The sequence below is a fragment of the Camelus ferus genome, chromosome 1 (genome assembly GCF_009834535.1).
Source record: "Camelus ferus isolate YT-003-E chromosome 1, BCGSAC_Cfer_1.0, whole genome shotgun sequence".
NCBI classification, from domain to species: domain Eukaryota; kingdom Metazoa; phylum Chordata; class Mammalia; order Artiodactyla; family Camelidae; genus Camelus; species Camelus ferus.
This window is the reverse complement of record NC_045696.1, coordinates 63,251,869-63,274,628: the sequence shown is the minus strand read 5'-3', so window position 1 is coordinate 63,274,628 and position 22,760 is coordinate 63,251,869. Positions and strand designations below refer to the sequence as shown.

Genomic DNA, 22,760 nt, shown 5'->3' with positions numbered 1-22,760 from the left:
GACAAACAATTCACAGAGGAAATAAAAATGGCCAATAAGCATAAAAAATGCTTAATACCATTGGCAATTTAAAATTAATATAATTAGCAAATTAAAACCATCAGGATATATGACATTTTAACCTACTAGACAAATGTTGGCAATGATATGGAACAAGATCTTATACACTGATGGAGGTTCAGTCACTTTGGAAAGCAACTGGAACCTCAGAAAGCTAAAGGGGACAAGCTCAAAATTGTAACAGAATATACCAGAGGACCCCTTTGCCCGTAGTGGTAGACCAAGGTAGGGTTGCTGCTAATGGAAGGAGCATTTTACCACTGACACTGTTTAGAATTCCCAGGACAAGGTGATATTTAACAGCAGATGGACTTTCAGCGGGCTTTACTGCTGTTTTTAAATTCTCTACAGCACTGCACCACCCCCTGTTGCTTGCACTTGGATGAACTCTTTGGTGCACCATCACTTACTCCCTTACACTAAGAGGCGTATGTAAGAATGTTTACATCGGCACCATCAATCCAGGAAAAGACTATACACCCACCAGCTGTTTACCAATGGAGAACTGAGAAGTGGATTACAGTATATTCCTATAATAGAATACTACATAGAATGAAAATGAAATGCATGTGTCAACATAGTAAGGCTGATGGGAAAAAGCAACTTACAGAAAAATAGAGATCACAAGACACCGATTTCATAAAGTTCCAAAGTAAGCAAAACTATCTTTTAAGATTTATACATATACGGCAAGTGTACAGTGAAAAGTAAGACAACAAAGTAGTGGTGCCCTCAGGATGTTTGGAGAAAGGTGCACGGCCCTGTCTCGCTGGTGTTGGTAATGCTTTTTTTAGGCTAGATAATAGAGTCATGGGTGTTATTTTATTACTATTATGCTTAACAACTTTAATTTGTGTGCACATTCTTTTGTATAAAATAAGTATTTCATTTTTCATAAAGTTTCTAAAGAGAACAAGCATGAAGAACACAATGGACAGTGAAAATGAGGCAGCGGGTGCAGACGACCCAAGGAGCAGGCTGATAAGGGAGAGGTCAAATAGCAGGATCCAAGTTCTTTATTTTTAAAGACCAAGGGACATTTGTTTGTAGACAAAGGGAAATGGAATTAGAAGCAAAGACTGAAGAAACAGGAAAGAAAAATAACAGGCAGGGTAATATAAGTTGCTGTTTTATTTATGTTCCTTATTCTTTAACTTAGAAAACTAGGAAATAAGAGATATTGGAAAAAAGAAACATAAACAGTTCAGTCTCTTTCTCCACAAAAGTAGAGGAAGGGGACAGATCCTAAGTCCTAGCAAGCATCCAGAAGTCTCACTGGGCCGTGTATACCAAGTGCCGTTTTCCATTGCTGTCTCACCCCTGCTGCCCCAGACACCACCACTCCCGCACAACCAGTAATAACTTGATGTGCTTACACCTTACCTGAAGAACCTGGTCAACAGAGTCAACTGGATGCAACATGATGAATAATATGAAAACATACAAAACAATCACAGACACAACAAAAAAATCTGAAAAAGAAAGTAAAACAATTAAATTAGGGTGTTCCTTTAAATTAAAAAGGCATATAATGTAATGACTGGTTCGCTGTCAATTCTAAATTTAGTTTTGAATACTTCTATTTAGGCTGATTCAGTATATAAAATGTGTGCTCTGTGATATTTCCTAGCATATAATACATCATGCAGGCCCAAAGGATTCATTTACACAATGTGAAAATCATCTGCATTTACAAAAATACAAGACAAACCTTTATGGACATTTATTTGTTCTTCTCACGCTACTTTATAGGATAAGCCACTATACAATTCACAAATAGGAGATTATGTATGGAAAAATGAGATTATCATTTAAAATATGTATGCAATGAAATTATTGCTAACTGTAAAAATGCTGAATAACATTTATTTTCAGTATTGGGTATGTTATCACCCTAAACAGGCATTCTAAGTTGAATTTAAGTATATTTCTGTTAAGTGAATCCCACTTTTTCATTGATTTCCTTTGTGAAAATATTTCCATAGAAAATGCTAGCTCAAGACCCAGAAATTGAGTTGATCTACTATTTCAAATGTGGGCTAAGCCAGTGGCTTGCTGTGGTAGCTAAGAATGGTAAATTCCATCCATCAGCACTTTGAATCACTTACCTAACTCAAAAATAAAACTCCCTGCTTGTGGTCATTTTGTTAACTGTGTACATACATACATTCACACACACACATATACAAGCACACCCTTATATATAATGAGCCATGAGAAAGCTCAGAAATAGTCTCAGAATTAAAAACAAAATCACAAATCCAAAAAAAAAAGTCTCAATTATATTAACAGCCCCAAACTTTTTCTTTCTTTTTTCTTGGTCTGGGTATTTATTTCCAAGCTCCTATTAGTGGCTGGCTTCAAATTCAAACTTTACTAAGACCACATATAACCACAACTTTATCATAAAGACTTTAGAGTGTGTCAAGAAGTTAACTAGAAATAATATTCTGATATATTTACTGTTACACACACACATATATATATATACACACACACACACACACATATTTACTGTTCTAACAGCTTAGACTGAAAGTTATGCTAACATTCATGCCAAAAGTGGGGAAACCTTTTTACTATGAGCCACTGACCAACAGGATGAAAAATTTGCAATCCAGTTAGATAAAAAAGGAATTTTTTCCAGACTTTTATTTTTAAAACACTCTACTAAATTACAAACAAGTAATGCAATATTCTCTTCCATAAATGAAGCAGAGAGTAATACATGTTATATAGTCATTCAAATGTTTAGAGTCAGTTTAAAGTGTTTGGAAAGTGCTAGTTGGAAGTACATGAACACACTCACACACACCCCAGACAAAACCAGAAAAAGGACACACACAAAAAAAATGGTCAGGATACAAATGCCAAAGAGAGACATGGAAGCAGAGAAAGTTTTGTTTCAAGAAAATAATAGCCCATATTGAACGTTTTTCAAATCCTACTTGCATTTTTAAAACAATAAGCAAAAATAGATTTGCAATCTAGTCTTGACATATTGCCAGAAGAAAAATTTTTTTTTTAAATTCAGGCTCGGAAACTTCTGACATTTACCTCAACAGTAATTCTCAAATTTTCATCTTTCTCCTATAACCACCCCCCTTGATCACACCTCTAAAAATCTGCCAAGATTTCCATCTGAAGGAGAAAATAAATACTTGAGTCTTTCCTTTGTTTCACCAGGAAAGAAAAAGAGGCTGGCAGACTTACATAACCACCAAAATGAAAAGATCAATAAGGATTTCAAACAAGAATCGAAAAACTGAGTACTCATTTTAGAGAGGCATGAGTTTCTAGCAGACCATGCTCTCAGCTCCGGGTTCTCCTGGCATGGTCAGTGATTCCTTACTAACCCTACTGAAGACAGCTATCAAAACAAACTCTGTGCTGGTGGTGACTGGCGGCCGAGGAAGAATGTTCCTCAAGTTAAAGATTTAGATTCTGTTTCAGATGCTACCACAAAGCTAGGTGAACATCACCAAGTCATTCAGAGTCAAATTATTTTAACCGTAAAATACAGATAAGATGAGATCCTGTAAGGGAAGAGCAGATTTAAGTTATTATTAAATATGTCCCAGCAACAGCATCACAGACTTGTTAACTGAATGACACCAGTTCCCTTTGATGGAATCTGGCATCAAAATAAGAACCTTATAAAGGACTTCCCTTATATTCCCCTCAGTAAGTGACTCAAAAGTAAAAACTTACAGAGAGTAAATAAATCTGCAATACTTGTCTGTGGCTCTGATATATACCTCTCTTGTTCCTCCTCAAAAATACTAACTGGGATCTTCTGACCTACAACCACAAATTTAAAGTCTTTTTATTCCTAGTCCCTCTTCCTGACTCAGTTACTTGTCTTTAAAAGGCCACCTCAGCCTGCAGGGCCCCTAGGTATCTGCTCCAACCACTTCGGATATGGGGATGAACTGGAAAAAGATACATAAGCCTGAACAGGAGAGATGCTGGCAGTTCAGTAATAATGCCTTCATACAGAGAAAGAACTTGGATTTCACAAGCAGCAAACGATAAGCATCAAGTAAAAAAAAAAAAAAACCAGCAAAAACTGAAGCCAGATCACAAGAAATCACATCTGGTTAAAAGAGTGTCAGAATTAAGTCCATATGATCACGGCCCTTGAAATAACAGTGAAGTCAAGCAAGAAAATAACTGCGCTTCAGGTGAAAATGGGTGACCACAGACGGAAGTCAGGTTTTACTTAGTCTCAACCAGAACCAGTAGAGGAGAGCAACAGATTCTGTAGAGGATACCTTAAATAGCTAAGACTGAGATTAATCCTTTAAAATAATATGCTCAAGATAGATAACACATTACACAGTTTAGATACTGAGAACAGTAACTAGCAGGTCTGGTGAAGATCTGTGAACTGTCTACTCTGAGGAGGAAAGGAAAGGCTGATGACAGCTTTGGTAAAGCCTTAACCTTTCCCCCACTCTTCTCCATCCATATTTATACTTCACATCGTTTAACACTTTATACAGTAATACTTTATTTCTATCATTTCTTACTTTCTTCTCTACTTCTCTTTCTTTACTCATCAGTAACAACTATATTCCAAGATTAGGGGACTCCAATGACTGACAGACAGACAGACAGACAGACAGACAAAGACGTGAAAATCAGCAAAGTAATACGCTGACTTTATTGTATTTTCTGGAAGGCATGTCTTATGACAGCACACACTTCTGTCTCCACTAACAGACATGCACAAGCTGCTTAGCTTAAGGACAAAGGTTTGGTGGCTATATTTCTGCTAAAATATAATTTTTAACACATGTTTAAAAAAACAGTCCAGTGATCAACAATTGAGTTTATTTAAATCAATCCGAAATTAAATGGGAATATAAAACACTTTAAGCCTCTCATTTTTTTTGAAGTTTTCCAAAATAATATAAAAGATGTAGCTGTCTTGCTTACCAACAAGTCTGAATGTCAGTTTTCTTTCTGTAAACAAAGTATTGTTCTTTGAAAGATATTTTAGCTACCCCTGGGCATGCTCAATATTTCCTTGAAATTTTGAAATAGTGAACCAAAAAACATGTACATCAACTTTAATTATTAAGTTCACCTACTATGCAAAGCTTTTTGTCCCACAACGTGGTTTTAATATGATTCGCTAAAGTTTCCATTTAGATAAGAAATATCAGTTCTTTAAAAAAAAAAAGTAAAAAACAGATTTCAATTATTATTGGTTACTTATATTTTGAAATCTTACTTGTCCAAAATATAAAGTAACAAAATCTGTCCTACAAACCACACAGAAGAATAAGCAAGATAATGTATGTGAACATGCTTTGTAAATTCTCACGTGAGATATACAGATGTGAGCAGTTATCAGTCCTATGCCACAGCGAAATCTGTGACCTGACATTTTACCAACCAGAACACTGGCATTTCTTTACAGCAGAAGAATAACTACTATTCACACCAAGGTACTGTAAAAGTCTTAAAGTTCTATATGGAAAAAATAATTTTTAAGTTGTTCCATATATTAATTAGTAGAGCCTCAATTTCTTAAAACCAGCAATTTATATACAGTGAATGATTTTTTCCCAAGAACCCTAACTGATCAATCCAAATGCTGTATTCTATTGCCACAGGCAGACAAGCTTACACAGGCATAAGCCTCCATTCTACTGGCCCCTCCTGCTGTAGGATGCAAAGGTGACAGAAGTGAAGAATTCCAGGTGAATATTGGCTGGAACAGTGTCAAAAATGAGAAAAGACAGCTGGTGCCATGCAGACCACCCAGAAGGAAAGTATAATACCCACTGTTCAAACTGAAGAACTTCTATTCCTGCTTTTAATTCTAACTCTCTTTGCAATGGGCTGTAAAAATAAAAATTGGAGCCAGAAGTAACAGGGTGTGAAAACCAGGAATGTGTAGAACTGCTGTCTTTAATTTTAAACTTAGGGTGGCAGCTACCATGAGAATAAAACAAGACAGTAAACATCTAAATCACTAGGTTCATTCTACTTGTGAAGACCCATTTTACTTTGAAAGAACAGCTTTAACTCAATTCTTACATTACTTTATAGAAGGGAAGCAGGATGGAAATCACAATAAATGCCAAACTTACAATTCTTGTAGGAAGGTTGCCTGAAGGGTTTTCCTTTTGAAAAGGCAACTGCCACTATGAGGTACTGAAAACTGGAGATAAAAAACACTGTGGTATTTTCATAATTTTGTATATTATGTGAATCAGAATCAGTTTCATTGTTTAAATCTGAAGAATTCCTATATTGGCTTCCTGTTGTGTTACAAGCACTAAAACACAGAAAAAAATCTTGTGTTAGTAAACACAGTATCTATTTCCCAAAGGAAACTAATTTTTCTTTCTAGTCACATTCCAATCAGTTAAAATTCAGAAGGAAGTAAGAGACCTCATTAATTAATAAGCCCCTCTCACTTTTAATAAACTCTTCCCACTTTTTAAGTTAGGGAGTAACTTTAGCATAGTAAAGGTAAACAGACTTTGCATTTACCTATGTATAATTAATTAAAATTACATTACCATAATCTGTGAACTTGAAGACATTCTGCCCATAAACAAACACAAGATGCACTTAATACCTTTTCTTAAATTTTTTTAGGTTTTAAAATGTCATTTCCCAAACTGGGGGTAGAGAAGTTAGAAACACAAACATTCTGGCTTAGAAGAAACCCTAGTGATTAACTTCAATTTCCTCATATTACAGATAAGGAAAGCCAAGGCTCAGCAGCAAATGAAGAAACTGGTCCAATGTCCCCATCTTGATCTGATCATTAGGACCTTGCCTGACCACCTTCTTACAGATGAAGTCAAATATGGGCCGAATTACTTTAATTGTTTAACCAAGCTGCATGCAAACTTTTACATACATTTTTAAACTTATTCTTACATGCATATATATTGCACTCACTTTACACTTATTTTTTAATGGATTGACCAACTTACTCTGAATATGGATGCCATTTATCATACCAGTCTTGCTGCTTGACCCAAAAAAACCCCAAAGATTGAAATCCAATAGAGATGATAATCTGAGACAAAACGGAGAAGAGAAGAGCCCCAGATATAAGACCTGAAGGTGGTCTCTGTGCCACAAGTTCCTTCCAGGCAGGATTTAAACTCACTATATTAAGAAGAAAGAGAGGAAAAGTTTATATCTAAATTAATTTGTCACTACAAAGTCAGATTCATTTAGGAACTTAAAAAAAACTGGGTTTCTTTCCCAACAAATCTTTAATATGAAAAATGTCCAAAAACCAAGCCAGATGCCATACATATTTAAGTAATCTGTAAAGGCTTTTTCAAAAATGCCTCAGGAATACTTTTTACATTAATCTATTGAAATTCAAAGAAAACCCTAGTACAAGTAAAAAGAATACTAAAGACAAGCATATATCATCACCAACCTTATATGCTTAACTAAGAATTTATTTCTGAATCTGTAATTGTAAAGCCACAGTTAAAATAACACATATTTCTTTTTCTTAAGGAGATATTAACAAAGGTTTGAAGCTATATAAACATAACAGTAACATAAAAGAGGCTTTGATCACTTCTGTCCACCAAGTTTCTCCACTGTAAAGTTATGTCTTTCTCTTTGTAATTAATAAGTAATTTGTGGAAAGACACTGAGACTGTGTAAAAACCCTGTTCCTCAACTTTCATTCACTAGTTTTAGCATCCACTAAAGACTGTCAAACTCAGTGGTTCTCAACCAACATGATTTTGGACCCCAAAGAACACCTGGCAATGTCTGGAGGTATTTTTGGTTATCATAAATGGGGGCATGGGTAGAGGCCAGAGATACCGGTAAGCAGCCTATAAAGCAGAGGATAGTCCCCCCCAACAATAAACAATTAGCTGGCCTAAACGTCAGCAGGACCAGAGTCTTTCCATGGTCTAAGCCAATCATTCTGTCTATATTATTAGTTAGCATTTTACTGTAAGGAAGAGCTTTCCCTTCTCTCCCAATCATTTATTTATTTCCACTATGGACTTGTGAATTTTTACTTGATTAAGTAAGTCATATCCCATTACCATCATTATTTATTTTGATGTTAAAATCACCAGTACTGAAACAAATCAACATCTTATCTCCTTATACGATATACCCAGGACACAGCATCACTTCTTTGATACTCCTGCCAAGAATGCACAGCCTGAGTCTAATGAAAATACAACAAACAAACCTGCATAACCAGATCATCTTCTTTCACAAACATCAATGTCAAGAAGCCCCCCGAAAGGCTGATGTACTATTCTGGATTAAAGATGACTAAAGAGATACGATAACTAAATGAAACTTAGGAGCCTGGACTAGATCCTGGGCAAGGGGACCACAGGGAAAAATAGGTATAAGGGATGTTATTGGGACATATGACAAAACTTGAATACAGGTATGGATTAGGTAATATTATATAAATGTTACTTCTTGACATTTATAACTGTGTTTAGCTGTATAAGAGAACAACTTTGTCTGGGGCAATATATACTAGAATATTCAGAGGCAAAGGGGGCAAAGGGGCATGATAACATGAACTTATTCCCAAATATTTCAGGAAAAAGTGGAGAAAGAATAAAACAAATAGGGCAAAATATAAACAACTTATAATAAAAGAACATATTCATAAGAAAAATGGAGAGACATGTACTGTGTTACAATCGTTCACATAAATTTACCAAAGTTTAATAAGCCACATCAGAATTTCATACACTTTAAAAACAGTAACAAAGCAAAATACTCACTTGTAAATACCACTACCAAAATGATTGCCAGATCAATAAAGAGAAACTGGAAGTCCCCTAGGTTGCTTAAGATCTACAGAAGCAATTATTTTAAAAGTTAGTTTTCAGGAACTATTTTTATTGTACCACTTTTATACCATTCCCCCCTGGTTTTATTAGCTTTTTCCTCTCTGGTTTTAATTTTTTTCCCCCAATAATGACAATTTCAAAATGACACTTGGACCTGCTTAAAAACTGAACGTATTTGCCTTTAAATTAATGAAATATGACATACTTGCAAAATTCAATTTAATATATTAGTATAAAAGGTAGTGCCCCAAAACTCATCCAATGAAAGCCTTTTGAAAGTTTTTTTGGCAAAAAGAAAACATAAACTTCTACTCACAATATTCAATATTTTTGAAAATAAGTATCTTGAAGCCTCCTTATTATCTAACACCATCCCTCCTAATACTTTCCACAATGATAGAAAGGGGTAGCCTCACAAAGACTCTTTGAGATGTCATCAACGATCATGTAGAGAAAAATCTAAAGTGAAAACACTTCAAGTATAAAATCCATGGTGTACGTTCAGATACCACTAGTTCACACCTCTTCTCCAAACGCTAAGTTCTAAACTAGAGCTGAGACATCCACTCGCATTCTGGCCTTTCCTTGTGAGTGTATAGCAAAGTTAACCGCAATTCTAAAATATGTCACAGCTTGACATTTTGAAGAGTTCTAAAGAGATGTCCAATACATGCTAAAGGCAAAAAAGAATACAGTCATCTTTTATTCACAATGCTAAATCCACAGTGGCTGGCCTTATGGAAAATGCTATTCCAGATTAATGAGACTTTCAATTTGCTACTCAAAATATAGTAAATTAAAGAAAAATTTACAGATGCTAGTTATTTAATTCCACCATGGATGCATTCAAAATGAAATATATATACTCGATATCTTAATTTAAATATCTTAACACTAAGTACCATCTCTGCAAGCAACTTCAGTACTCACAGAATACAGCAGAGTAACACTGAAGTACTGGATAATGCTGTACAAAGCCATAAATTTAAACACACAGAAGGAAGTCATTAAAGCAGCACGGCCTTCCCTGTGAAAACAAATGTTGGCATGTGAACAGAAGCATTCTAAATGCCTCCTCCAAACCACAATTATATCTTGACAGATGAACATCAACATTCAACAGTTACAACAAAGCACTTTTCTACCAAAAGAACTAAGCCAAAGCAGAACCGGAAGAAATGGGGAGTAGCCATCAATCTGTTGCTAAAGACTTACAATAACATACCATTAAAACAAACTCCTATTACTTTCTATGACATTTTTCCCTATATTATAAGAGCAAGTTACAAAGAGACAATGGGAAAATTTTCAACGGGTACTACCTGATAAGGTTTGGCACACAGGAAATACTAGGAGCTTTGGAGGTAAAGGGAGATGCCACTGAAGCCTCGAGCTCTGATAAGGAAATGCCTCCGTGTGCCCTCTTCAGAGCCTGATGGTTTGAAGAATAAAATTGCCTGAGTTTTGTGCATGTGACTTAGGCCAGAGAAAGAACTATAAAATCACAAAATCTATACTTACACCACAATCATTTGCACCATCACCGCACATCCCAACAAAGTAACTAAGAGACAAAAATTATGTTTTAAGATTTTGATTTCTTAAAATACACAACATTTAACTTAAGATTTTTCTCCAGTACAGTATTATGAAGAGCTAACAGACCACGATTCCCCCAGTGGAATTAATGAGTCTTTTCATTACAATAACCACAAGAACGTTCCTTTGCAAACACCACCAGCCTGCAAGTCAGAGGACCTAGGTCACTGTCCTATTTCTGTCACAAGACGGGCAATCAGTTTATCATTTTGGCATCTCCATTTCCTAATCTTCAGAGCAAAGGACTTGGGCCTGCACGGTGTTTAGTACGTTTACTTTTAAGGTTATCAGCAAAGTTTTCTCCCTTAAAAACTTGAAATACAGTTATTTACTAAAAACTATTACAACACTTCCGTCAAGCTGAGTGAACAGACTCTACCTCACAGACATCACCCAGAAAAGGAATGTGGATACTGGACGTGAGCTAAATAGATAAGCACATGAGCCTCTTTTAAAGAGGCCCTTCCCTGTCTTACAGGTGACAAGTTTATATACATTAATTTTCTGGTTTTTAAAACAAAACTATAATTCCTAAGAATTAAAAAACAAAACCACCAATACTTACTCTACATTTTGCAACGCTTCTACTAATTGTGTCTTCTGATCAGGCGCCATACGCGCGAACACCGTGCCATGCAGCATCAGCTGGAAAAAATATGAATTTCTTCAAAACATTGTTCACAATGTACTCATGTGAATATATACATAAGCCCAAATCACTAACCTTAGGAACAAGGTCTTGAAAATGCTCCAGTATCACTGAAAATGATTTTCCGTTCATTGCAAAGTGGTAACGGGTCACTTGCAGATCCTCTAAGTTATCATGGACCAATTTAATTGGAATAGCCTGCGTATAAGACATTCAGAACAATATGCAGGCAGCCAGACCAAGCAACCAATCGTATTTTAAACATGTTTGATTCAAAACTAAATTCTTTCATTTCATATTTTATGTAAGACACTGAATGTTTAACATTTATTAGAAGTAAAAGAAAATTCCATTTTAAGGTAATTTATCTTTATTGTTTATTTAAAAAATATGACTTAAGGAAGGCTAAATATCAGCTTCAATTTGAAATGATCCACCTGCATCATTTGCTACTACATTTAAAATAGGTTAAATAGGTTAAATGTTTGGGATTCTTGTATTTTAAAACTGTGCTTCCCAACTTCGGCTAAGTATCAAAATTGAAACACTGAGATACCTGCATCTGCCCTAGTCCTAATGAATCAGAACCTGTGAGGAGATGCTCAGGCTTCTGTTTTTATGTTTTGTTTTGTTGCATTTTAATGCATCACTTTAAATTTTTTCAGAATAAATTAAAACAAGCAAGCTTCGAAAAAAAATTCTACTTGACGGTACCTCCGAGTCAATTGCTGATGAATCACTACACTGTGTTCGGGTGTCTGCATAATGCCAATTTATCTTGGCAACTTTCCCGTCCTTCGGAGGTAATGCTTCCGCAATGATAACTTTATCCTGAGGTAGTATCATTCCACAGTCTCTGGCTACAGAGACAGCAGTCAACATGTTGTCACCTGATTTTCAAAACATTGAAAATACATTAAAATTAAAATGGAAACATGAATGTATTAAACAAGTAGTCACTGAGAATCTATTACAGTCCCCATGATTGGGCTGGGCAAAATAAAGATACGGTCATTTGGGTCATCTGGTCATTTATGGTCCTTACTCTTAGAGTTTAAAAATAATAAAATCAGGACATACATATCAAAGAAAGCCTCAAAGAATTCAAGCACATAGACGCTAACTAGAACATTCTCACCCACAATTTTTAAAGCAAAATACATTCTCAATCTTTCTGAGTCACGCACTAGTGGTACCCACTCAACACCTGGCACCTGAGCAGATGTTCAATAAATATTATTGAAATAACTGAGGAGTGACAGGTAGTCTGTACAAGCATATGAGAGTAGTTTCACAGAAAAAAGTGAATTACAAAAGCCAAATCACACAAAACAAAAAGATAAGTGAAGTAACAAGAACACAATCTTTACAAGATATAAAGAGAAGCAAGACAGATAACTTTTCAGTCATGAGGAAAGAACTGAAGACACTATAAGGATAAGATCAAAAGAGGGAAATATAAATGTACAGGAGAAGCAAGCAAAGGTTTAGGGCACCCACTGCTACCAGAACTGAAGGGCACTATTGTCTCTCCTCCCAATTCCCACACACCATTTCCATGCCTGTGTTCCTGTGACCTGACAGACTCTCCTGGGACACAAAGCCATATTCTGTCATGGCAGGAAAACAAGGGCAAAGAGATATACAGACAGAAAGTACTTTGAAGCAGAATGATTAGAACCAAGAATTGCTGGGATGCTAATAAATCTGGTTACTTGAGCTACAGGTAGTAAGTATGGTATCAGATGGACCTCAGAGTGTAAAACATAAAAATGTACACAGACCTTCTCCACATGTCTTACAGAACACATAAATGCCATTAAGTGAATATCTTAAATCTGATTATTTGTTAAGAAAAAAAAAAAAAAAAACTTAAGAGCTGCCACAATTTCACATAGCTAAGAAATGGGAATTATATAATATTATCCACAGTATAACACTTGGAGAATCATTTAGATGCAGCAGTCAAGAAACAAACCAAAAAAACAGCTATTTTCACAATTACACATTCAAGCAATGATAAACGTACTATCTTATATACAAAAATATAATTCTAATATATATCTATTAACCATTTTCCATGTATCTGGCACAGTTCTAAAAATTATAGAAGATCTCAAAATAAGTAAAATATATTCTTAACTCTCAAGAATCTTCTAGTACAGAAAACAAATCTACAAATAACTAACACAAGACAAGGTAAAATAACTCAAAGAAATAGATGATTAAAGAGAGAAGAAAAAAGAGCAAAGTTAAATATTTACAGTGTGCCCTTCACTATTATACTTATTATAAACAGATTTGCTAGACCTCCAAAGTGTACTGCAAAGTTGTCCTCCATCTCAGAAAAATACTCAATGCTGAAATAGGACAATGTAAGATGGAGCCACAATGTAACAAATTTAGTTACTTGAATTATACAGTTTTAATAAGTATGGTATTAGATGGAGCTATAGAGTAACAGTTAAACGTTTTTATAACTAACTGATCATTATCATTCCTCAATATTAGATAACTTGAACTCTAACAGTCAGTCAATTTTTTCTGTGTCCTTTCATGAAGTCTAACCTGTGACCATGACAGTGCGAATGTTGGCTTTATGCAAATCTTCAAGTACTGCAGGGGTTTCTCGCTTTAATTTGTTCTGCATTATAATTAACCCCATAAAATCCATGTTGTTCTCAATGGCATCTCTGCAGAAAAAGAAATTTTAACATAATAGTTTAGTTAAGAGAATAGGTATTTGTTTACTTTATGTTGGTAAGGCAATTTAAAATAATCATAAATTACAAATTAAAACACTTTATATGCCAAATAAACCATAATGTGTAAGTTTATGAGTTCAATCTCAAGAAATTTAAATCTGCCAAAACAATTTCCAAGAAATACATTTTAAAATTAAACTTTACCCCCAGAAACATCGGCATATAAGGATCATTTAGAAATGTGTGTCTCTGTAAGGCACTAAACACTTCTAGTATTAAGGAGTAACTATCTTGTATCCTACCTACCAAATGAATGAGCATAAAATACATCTATTCTTTACTGCCCCCTATACAACATACCATAATTTAAATGTTAAGAGAAAAGGAAAAAACTGTACCACAAGCAGATTTGATACAGTTATTATACTAGATTCATTATTAAGTTTTTGAGGAATTTTATAAAACTCATGACCAAATTCTTGATCCTGGAATAATAAAAAAAAAAATATTAGCAGTCCGACAATGAGATTTTTTCAGGACCCACAGATGGATCTTTTAGAATATTAAATTCAATATTTATCAAGATGCTATTCCTTCAAATAGTTGAGCATCTACAATGCACCAAGTACCACTCTGGTCACTGGGAGGTCAAAGATGAAAAGGCATGCTCTCTACTCTCAAGACCCTTTTGTGGGGAAACAGACATGCAAGCAAAAAGATCGTACAAAAATAATATGTGCTTCAGCACTATAATGGAGATGAAGTCTATCCAGTGATAGTTGCATTCTTAAGAAATCTAAAACTATCAAAATTATATCACAGAAATATTCTTTTCAATGGAGAAGGAGGGGGCGGTGGGCTTGAGGTTAGGGACCAAATTTCAGACTTGCAATAACCAAGTGGTTTTTCTACACAATTCAACAATAAAGGTGCTTAAAGTAAACAACAATGAAACCTAAACATCTTTGAAATTATATAACATACAGTGGATGGTAACGATGTTACAGAACAGTTAGAAAACTTAATACAAATGATACTGCTGGTGGTAACAGGAGAAATAAGCCTTGCAAGATGAAAATGCATTTCAAAGCACAAAGCTGTACCAACGTGAAACTACTGCATCAAAGTTCTGTTACCACTTTCCTGTGAGATACTAGCTTCTGGCTGCTGCTGGTTTCCAACTCTCCTACGAATGTATTGGTCATGGAAATCTTGCCCTCTAGTTAATGAATAGTACAATATTCAATTCAAGATACAGAGGTTCAAGTTGTAAGAGAAATGCCAAAACCTGTTCCTACAAGTAAAATGGAAACAGAGAGGTCTTGGTTTAAAGATGAGGAAGAATGGGAAGAGAGAGAGAGAGAAGTGTTGAGAGGGTATTCTGGGCAGAAGGAACAGCCTATCCAAGGCATGGAGGGATGCCTGAAAGACAGACTCAAAACCACAGGCAATTCAATTCTTATGGGGGGGAGGGGGAAGCAAGTGATAAAAGACAAGACTTACGGAGAAAGAAGACCTTAATATGCCCTTTGTAGGAATTAGGGTATAATCTTTTACATGTGTGGCTCCCAATCACACATATGCATCAGATCATTAGGTTACTGCTCTTTTTTTTTTTTTTTTTCTTGAAATGTCCCTGCTTAGACCAAATCCCCCAAATACTGTTTTAATAGGCAGACTTCCTAAAGTTGTTTTTCCTTTCAGTTATTTGGCTATCCACTCCACTCCTTTAGTTCTCATCCAGAGAAACAGGAATGTACTATAAACACTGTCCTACCCTTTTCACTTGACATACCTGGAATAATTAACCAAAGTATTAATAGCTCATGATTTAACCACTACCATATTAGTATTATGTTATTTACACTATTTAAACATGAACCTTATGCACACATAGAAATACTTCTATAGGGGATTCCTAGAACTGCACTTGCTGGATCAAACTGTACAAGCAAATTTAAATTTTGATAGGCACTAGGCATGTTCTTTATGAATTTATAATAGTATATAGCAGCAGTATGTGGCTAAAAGTTTTCTCAAACCTTCACTAACATTTGATATTACCAATCTTTTCAATTTTATATATCTTAAGAAGTTATGTCTTGTGGTTTAATTTTGTAGTTCCCCAAGAACTGAACTGTCTTACCCTTTTCATGTGTTCAGTGGCTATCTGTAGGTCTTTTTCTGATGATTATCTGTTTGCATCATTTACCTTTTTTTAAATTAAGTATGTGGTTTGTTGTTTCTTTCTTGATTCACATCCCTGATAGTGAACTCCTCCAGAAGGTGACTGGGAGCCATTTATAAGAATTCCAAGTAGAAGACTGGTATTAGATTTGAATATTAAATAGCTCTCTCTGGACATAGTGTGTGGCACACAGATTAGACCCAGTAAAGACTGGAGAAAAGAGCTGAGTCCCCAAATTAGAGACTATGGCAGCGGGGAAAGTGAGAAGAAGAGTCTATTTCATAGGCAGAATTAGCAGGAGAGCCAATAAATATTTCTTTCTGCTTCCAAAATGCTAAATACACCATGAAATTTTCCTAAACAAAAGTGTTATCTTCAAAAGGTTGGTCTATACCGGTTACAGTAAAAGTGACAATTCTGCAACGTGAAACCCACAGCTATACCTGGAAGTAAATGTGATGTTGCTAATGGCCATCTGACCTTTGGGGGCGGGGTGGGAGGTATGGTTATTGTGACTCATGATACTCTGACCAAATAAGCACTTGTTTCAACCACTGGGCAAAAGCAAGTATGGCTGCTTTTTCAATAAACACTACAGTACTATATGATCCATGGTTGAATCCACGGCAGATCCTGGAGCCATTCCCCTATAGATACCAAGAAGTAACTGTAGATCATTTGGGAAAAATACACTTCTATTTAATTATGTTTACCAAAAACATAATTATGTTCCTAGAATATGCCTGACACATAGCAGGCGCTTGATAAATATTTAACAAATAAATTAAGAGTAGTTCCAGAGAGTTGTACTTTTATCTCACTGAAAACAAACCTTGCATAATGTTATGTATTTGCATACATTCAATATAGTTAGTAAATAAATGATAAATTGAATATAAATTACTGTACAAGACCTATAGAAACAAAAATGATGCCTTATTGGAAAAACTGTAGAAAACCCACTCATCAACCTCACCTGTTAATATTCTGCACTTTATGCCATGTCAGTTTTGACTCCAATTTTCGGTGTGCAAGAGCAATCACACGGAAGCCCTGTTTCGTGTAATCTTCTAAAACTTTTTCAAAATCAACAGGAACTTTTAAAAAGGAGAAAATAAAGGTCACTGTTACAATTGTGACCACAGCTTACACAAATACCAGAATTTCACTCAAAGCCTAGCTGCCTCCTTACCTGTTTCGGGTTTACAAAGCCCGGCAATGGCCTCCGGAGCCCCTTTCATGTAGGCGTCCATCTTCCTGTCCCCCAGCACCCTTGCAACCACACTCATACGTTGCAAAGCAGAAGAAAACGGGAACTGGCGAACAATTCCTATCTCATAAACAGCCTACGTAATTTCAAAAGAAGCACAAAGCATTTATTATTTTTTAAGGCTTAAAATATACATATCTACTATACCTCAATTAAAAAAAATTTTTTTAAAGATATACTTAGGAAACAAATATTCTTCACTTACTGGAAGTTCAAACAGCTCCTAAAAATAAGACAAAAAGAAAAAAGTAATTGTACAGATTAAGTCCATTAATACACTCAAGTTAAAAAAAATTTTAACTATACATCCACAAAACATTATTTGGAAAATAGCAAAGAACTCTAAATATTTCAAAGTCAGGTTTCAAGTTTGCTTCTCTACCACCTCCCATTTCTAAAAAGTACATGCTTGAGTATTTTAAAACATTCTGCTATCCTAGAAATATTAACATATTAAGTTCTAAAATAAACTAAGTGGAACATATGTAAAAATTAACCTAAAAATAAAGCCTCTCATATTCTTTTTATTAAATCCTAGGAATACAGATGCACTTTAAAAGGCTTCATTGTCATGTATCTAAATCACAAGGCACTAACTGCTCAGTAAATAGGAATGAAAAGAAAGAGTACTAAGAATTAAATCTCAATGTTTTACAAAGAATGCCTGCAACACACCAGGCATAGTTTCTGATCAATGCAACAAAGACATTCATATCTGCATTAGAGGTGAACAAAAGAATATGATTTCATCTTCCAGCAGTATTTCAAAATGAGGACAAAACATGAGTGCCAACAGTATCAGCTAGCTTGAAGTGATTCCGCACCATTTCTTGGTTTCCTGCAGGTGTAGATTCAGGAAGCAGCTGTTTTGGAGGACGAACCACAGTGGGCATAATTCGATTATGGAGTGCTGTTTCTTCTTCAGTTGCTTCTTCCAGAATCTGAAAGGAAAATATTCAAAGCACTGATTCATAAAATTCAATTTACTGGTTCCACTTTAAAATGAAACATTCTGGCTATCTTCAGCGAAGTGTTAAAAAAAAAAGAAAAGGGTGTCCGGGGAATAAATGAGCACTACTAGATCATTAACATAAGTAAAACAAAATATAAACAAAGCTAGTTAAAGTCCTCACAACCCATGGGAGAGGGGAGCAGAAGTTAGAAGTGGAATAAAGAAATAGAGAAATTTTGCTCCTACGACCAGTTAGGTTGAGAGACTAGTTCAGACTAGTGCAGCAAAGTACAGAAAGTCCCTGCAGTTCCAAAAAATTGTCAGTCTATCATCCAGGGATTCCTTTCTGCTAACAGAACAGGATTCAGAAATACATGGAGCTCAGATAGGGTTAGTAGAATCACTGGGCAAGAGCACACTGACGTACAAAGATGTGAATGCAGTTTTCCCACTTGAACACTTCTAATTAATGTACTACTACTACAACCCATTTGAAATTTAATTTAAAAAGAATTTTTGGCGTATAACTCCAATCAAAAATTTGAATTAAATACATATATACGAGATGCATAAACCAATGTGACTCTATAAGTGAAGAAATCATCAGTGGGAAAATGATGGGGAAGAGAGCTATGTCCAAGTAGCCCATTTTACACAATCCTTAAGAAATATTTTAACAGCTCTGAAATTGAGGTGTATCTTACATGGCATCAATCACATCAAACAACAGTAGTGCCCAGTTGTATGAAAATATTCCAGACACCCTATAAAATCAAGCATCAAAGCATCTCAGAGTCAAAAAAAGCATGCTATTACACAAACTTACTTATTTAACCCATTTTTTAAATATTCACATACACACAATAAATCTACTAAAAATCTATTCAGTTGGAGAAAAGCTGTAGAGATTATCAGAGATGAACCAGCTCTACTTTGTTTTACTCTTTATAATGAAGTGGGCCTCCTTTGGGGAATTAAATTTGATAAGTATTTATTGTAGGCCTTTAGAAGATGGCAGAGTACTTCTTCATTCATCTCCCTCCCTTTCAAAGTATTAACAGGACACAAAAGAAGAAATAACCCTGTCAAAGTAAACAGAAAGCAAAGCAGGGAGAGGAGACAAAGGAAAACTGAGATACTGATGGATATAGCAATGAAGGACACAGTAGCCGGAATAAACACAAAAGGACACACAGGAGAGGTGGGAACATTTCTTATCAGCCAGAATAGCTGAGCAAAGCAAAAAAAGTAAAAAAACCCAAAAACCCAGGAGTCATGCTCCAGATATATACTACCTCCCCGAGAGGATGAAGGGATGCTAATATGAGGGGCAGGGCAGCATTCCAGAGTACAGTCCTGCTTGTGCAAGCATTGGGGGGAGTGGGTGGGGAGAGCAAAAACTACTTCTGCTCCCCTAAAACTGAAGAATGCCTGCTGCTGAGGCCCCATCCTCCACATACAACAAGCTGCCCCAGTCAGCCTTCCCATTCAGGGAAGGCACTTCTCAGGAAAATAGACCAACATACATATGGGCAAGGATAAAAACCTTGCTGCAGCTACCCAGAATTATCAAATCACACCTTCATTCTTATGTATGAAAGTACCATTGAGATGTATAATGGGGGCAGGGAGAGGCAGCGGTAATAGCTCAGTGGTAGAACACACGCATAGCATGGACAAGGTCCCAGGTTCAATTCCCAGTATCTCCAAGACAAACAAATAAATAAATAAAAACGTAATTACCTCCTTCCCCCACACAAAAAAAAAATTTTTAATAAATGAAAATTAAAATGTGCAATAAAAAAAAAGATGTATAATGAAAACCAAAAAGCACGAAGGAGATGTCAATGATACCTGAATTAAAAAAAAAAAAAGGCATGAAGGAAAAGATTAAGTGTAGGAACGTGGGTAGAAAACCTGACCCAGAGAAAATAAATAAATTAGAAAGAAGAAGGGAACTTGAAAAACAAACTATGATTACATCTATAAAAGAACTGGATGCTGTAAAATGGAAACAGAAAATATAAGTAAGCACTCAGAAACTAAAATTATCAATGGCACAACAAATAGAAGGAAGTTATAAACAAACAAACCTGTGTGTGTGTGTGTGTGTGTGTGTGTGTGTGTAAGGACACAGGAAGTAAAGACGGTGACAAAAGAACACCAAAGACACAGGACCACTCTATACATTTTACCTATGGCCAATGAGTTTTGCCACTGAGATCATCTTACTAACTCAGGCTTATGGTCCCAAGATACTGACACCCGCTTTCTCTTGTAAACATAAAGCGGGGGCCTGAGCAGGTCATCCTCTATTAAAGGCTGTTTGAATGAATCAATTTAACTACAACAGAGTTTTTACACAATCATAAATAACTCTCAGCGATGTATCTCTAGAAATTATGTAGTTTCCTTTTATGGTACAAAATAGACTATTGTCAAAACAACTTGAAGAAACAATCCTTCTGTAAATGAGTTTTTTACTATTTTCCTAAAGTTACTTGTACTTTAAAACACTGAACTTACCCATCCGATGGCTTCAAACATTTTCAAATCAAGTGGGTCACCAGAAAGCACTCCTTCAATTTTTGTAAGTGAATGACAAGTAGCCATACAGGCAACAAACTGAGACTTGACCAACATCTCACTGCAAACCTTTTCTTCTGGCAAAAGAAAACTAAACAGAAAATACACTGAGTCAGATTCATAAACCCCAAGACTGAAGACAACATTCTAACAGGCCTTTTCAGGTCTGTTATCTATAGACCCAAAGGCATAACTAAGAATAAGCGTATCTCTTTTGCCCCACCCAAAGCTCAGGAAAATAGTTAACATCTATATAATATCTACTATGCATTAGGCACTGTTCTAAGAACTTTAAATATATTTGACTCACCTCATCCTTTATACCACAGAAAGGTGTTTTATTATCCCCATTATATATAGATGAGGAAACTGAAGCAGAACAGTTAAATGACTTGTCAAGTCACAGCATATAAGTGGCAAAGTAAGGATTCAAAGACAGGAGGTTCAGTTTTAGGGTCTAAACTCAACCAATACACTACTCAGGATGGGATTTGGACTTGATTATTCACTACTGCCTAGTCCAGAAATCCCCAAGTTATGAAAGTAACATCAAAACTTGTCTGGCTCCACTGACAATGCTTTTGGCCAAGGAAAGTCAAAACTCCTAGGGGAGGAGCTCCCACAACACAGCCACAAAGGAGCCTCACAGAAAAATCCTGCTAAGGATGAGTCTATAAGTTGAAAACGAACCAGGAAACAATTCTCAAGACTCAACAGGCAGGCCCAACAAAGACAGAATTAGAATCCCATAAACTTGAGATAATAGAATGGCAGTCTGAAAGAATGCAAAGAAGGCATTTTAAAATTACAGACTTAGGAAAAGAATTAGACACCATGGCGGGAAGAGGCAGATTTGGAAAGAACCAAATGAAATTTCTTGTGCAGGATATGGTTAGGATTCCCAGATGGAGACAAAACAAACAATGGGGGAAAAGCCATAATGGAATAGAAAGAGGCTGTAAATGTTCTGGAGTTTATGAAATGAATCCTTGGAATCAGGAAGTAAAATGGGTCCTACACAAACAAACAGAAAGATGATGGTGAAATTGCAGAAATCAAGCATAAGGAAATACCTTTCAAACAGCAAAGGAGAAAAGAAATTACTAGAGAAGACTAAGACTTCTCAACAGCAATAACAAAAGGAGTCAGGAGAAATGGAATAACGCTTTCAAGGCACTGAGGGAACACAACTGTCAACCTAGGAATCTATATAGTTACACCATCGTTGAAGGGGGATAACAAAACAAAGAACTACTAATGAATGTAGTTACAGAAAATGACAATTTAAATCCAGAGGAATGGGATACAAGAAGCAATTGTTAGCAAAGATGTTTGTAAACCTAGGTAAATCTTAGCATGCAGACTGTAGAAAACCAAAATCATAATCACAAAATGTTATGTAGCAGGTACATATAAGAAGGGAGGGGAATAATCAAATTAAAAGCAGTCTACAATCCATGGGTTTCTGGGGTGTTTAGAAACCAATAAAGACATCCATGGACTTTGGCTCTAAATATGAATATGAATAACTTGAGGACTAGTAAAAGATTAGGATGCATAAATTGTGAGGAAAATGAGAGAAATATGAGAAAATGTATAGGGAACTGGAGTGAGGGATGGGAGAAATGATTTCAAATATACCTGAAATTACAATAAATGTGAACACAATGGTACAGAAAGATTGGAAAGCAGAGATGGAAAAAAGATACACTAGAGAAACCTTAGGCAAGAGCAAGCTGGTGTGTAACTATATAAGTATTAGACGACACAGAATTTAAGGCAAAAATGCATTATTAGGGATAAAGAAGGTCACAATGTGACATACAATTTACCAAGAAGATGACAACTCTAATATTACATGAACCAAACAACAGTCTCTTAAACTATAAACCAGAATCCCACAAACTTTTAGGAGGAAAA

General features: G+C 35.5%; 1 protein-coding gene across 7 annotated transcripts in view; it reads right to left on the bottom strand.

Moving 5' to 3' along the window:
• The window catches only part of ATP13A3 (ATPase 13A3), a 74,035-nt gene that overhangs the window by 15,876 nt on the left and 35,399 nt on the right, over positions 1 to 22,760 (bottom strand). For all 7 annotated transcript variants that reach the window (XM_032481846.1, XM_032481825.1, XM_032481817.1 and 4 more), the window contains 16 exons: positions 20,781 to 20,932; positions 18,127 to 18,243; positions 17,508 to 17,525; positions 17,225 to 17,378; positions 17,009 to 17,129; positions 13,708 to 13,832; positions 11,854 to 12,029; positions 11,215 to 11,337; positions 11,056 to 11,135; positions 10,413 to 10,455; positions 10,214 to 10,323; positions 9,822 to 9,918; positions 8,823 to 8,895; positions 7,023 to 7,200; positions 6,165 to 6,352; positions 1,444 to 1,532 (listed from right to left, as the gene is read on the bottom strand). In XM_032481846.1, the coding sequence (XP_032337737.1) occupies positions 1,444 to 1,532; positions 6,165 to 6,352; positions 7,023 to 7,200; positions 8,823 to 8,895; positions 9,822 to 9,918; positions 10,214 to 10,323; positions 10,413 to 10,455; positions 11,056 to 11,135; positions 11,215 to 11,337; positions 11,854 to 12,029; positions 13,708 to 13,832; positions 17,009 to 17,129; positions 17,225 to 17,378; positions 17,508 to 17,525; positions 18,127 to 18,243; positions 20,781 to 20,932 (1,844 nt within the window). The remainder of the gene's footprint in view (positions 1 to 1,443; positions 1,533 to 6,164; positions 6,353 to 7,022; positions 7,201 to 8,822; positions 8,896 to 9,821; positions 9,919 to 10,213; positions 10,324 to 10,412; positions 10,456 to 11,055; positions 11,136 to 11,214; positions 11,338 to 11,853; positions 12,030 to 13,707; positions 13,833 to 17,008; positions 17,130 to 17,224; positions 17,379 to 17,507; positions 17,526 to 18,126; positions 18,244 to 20,780; positions 20,933 to 22,760) is intronic.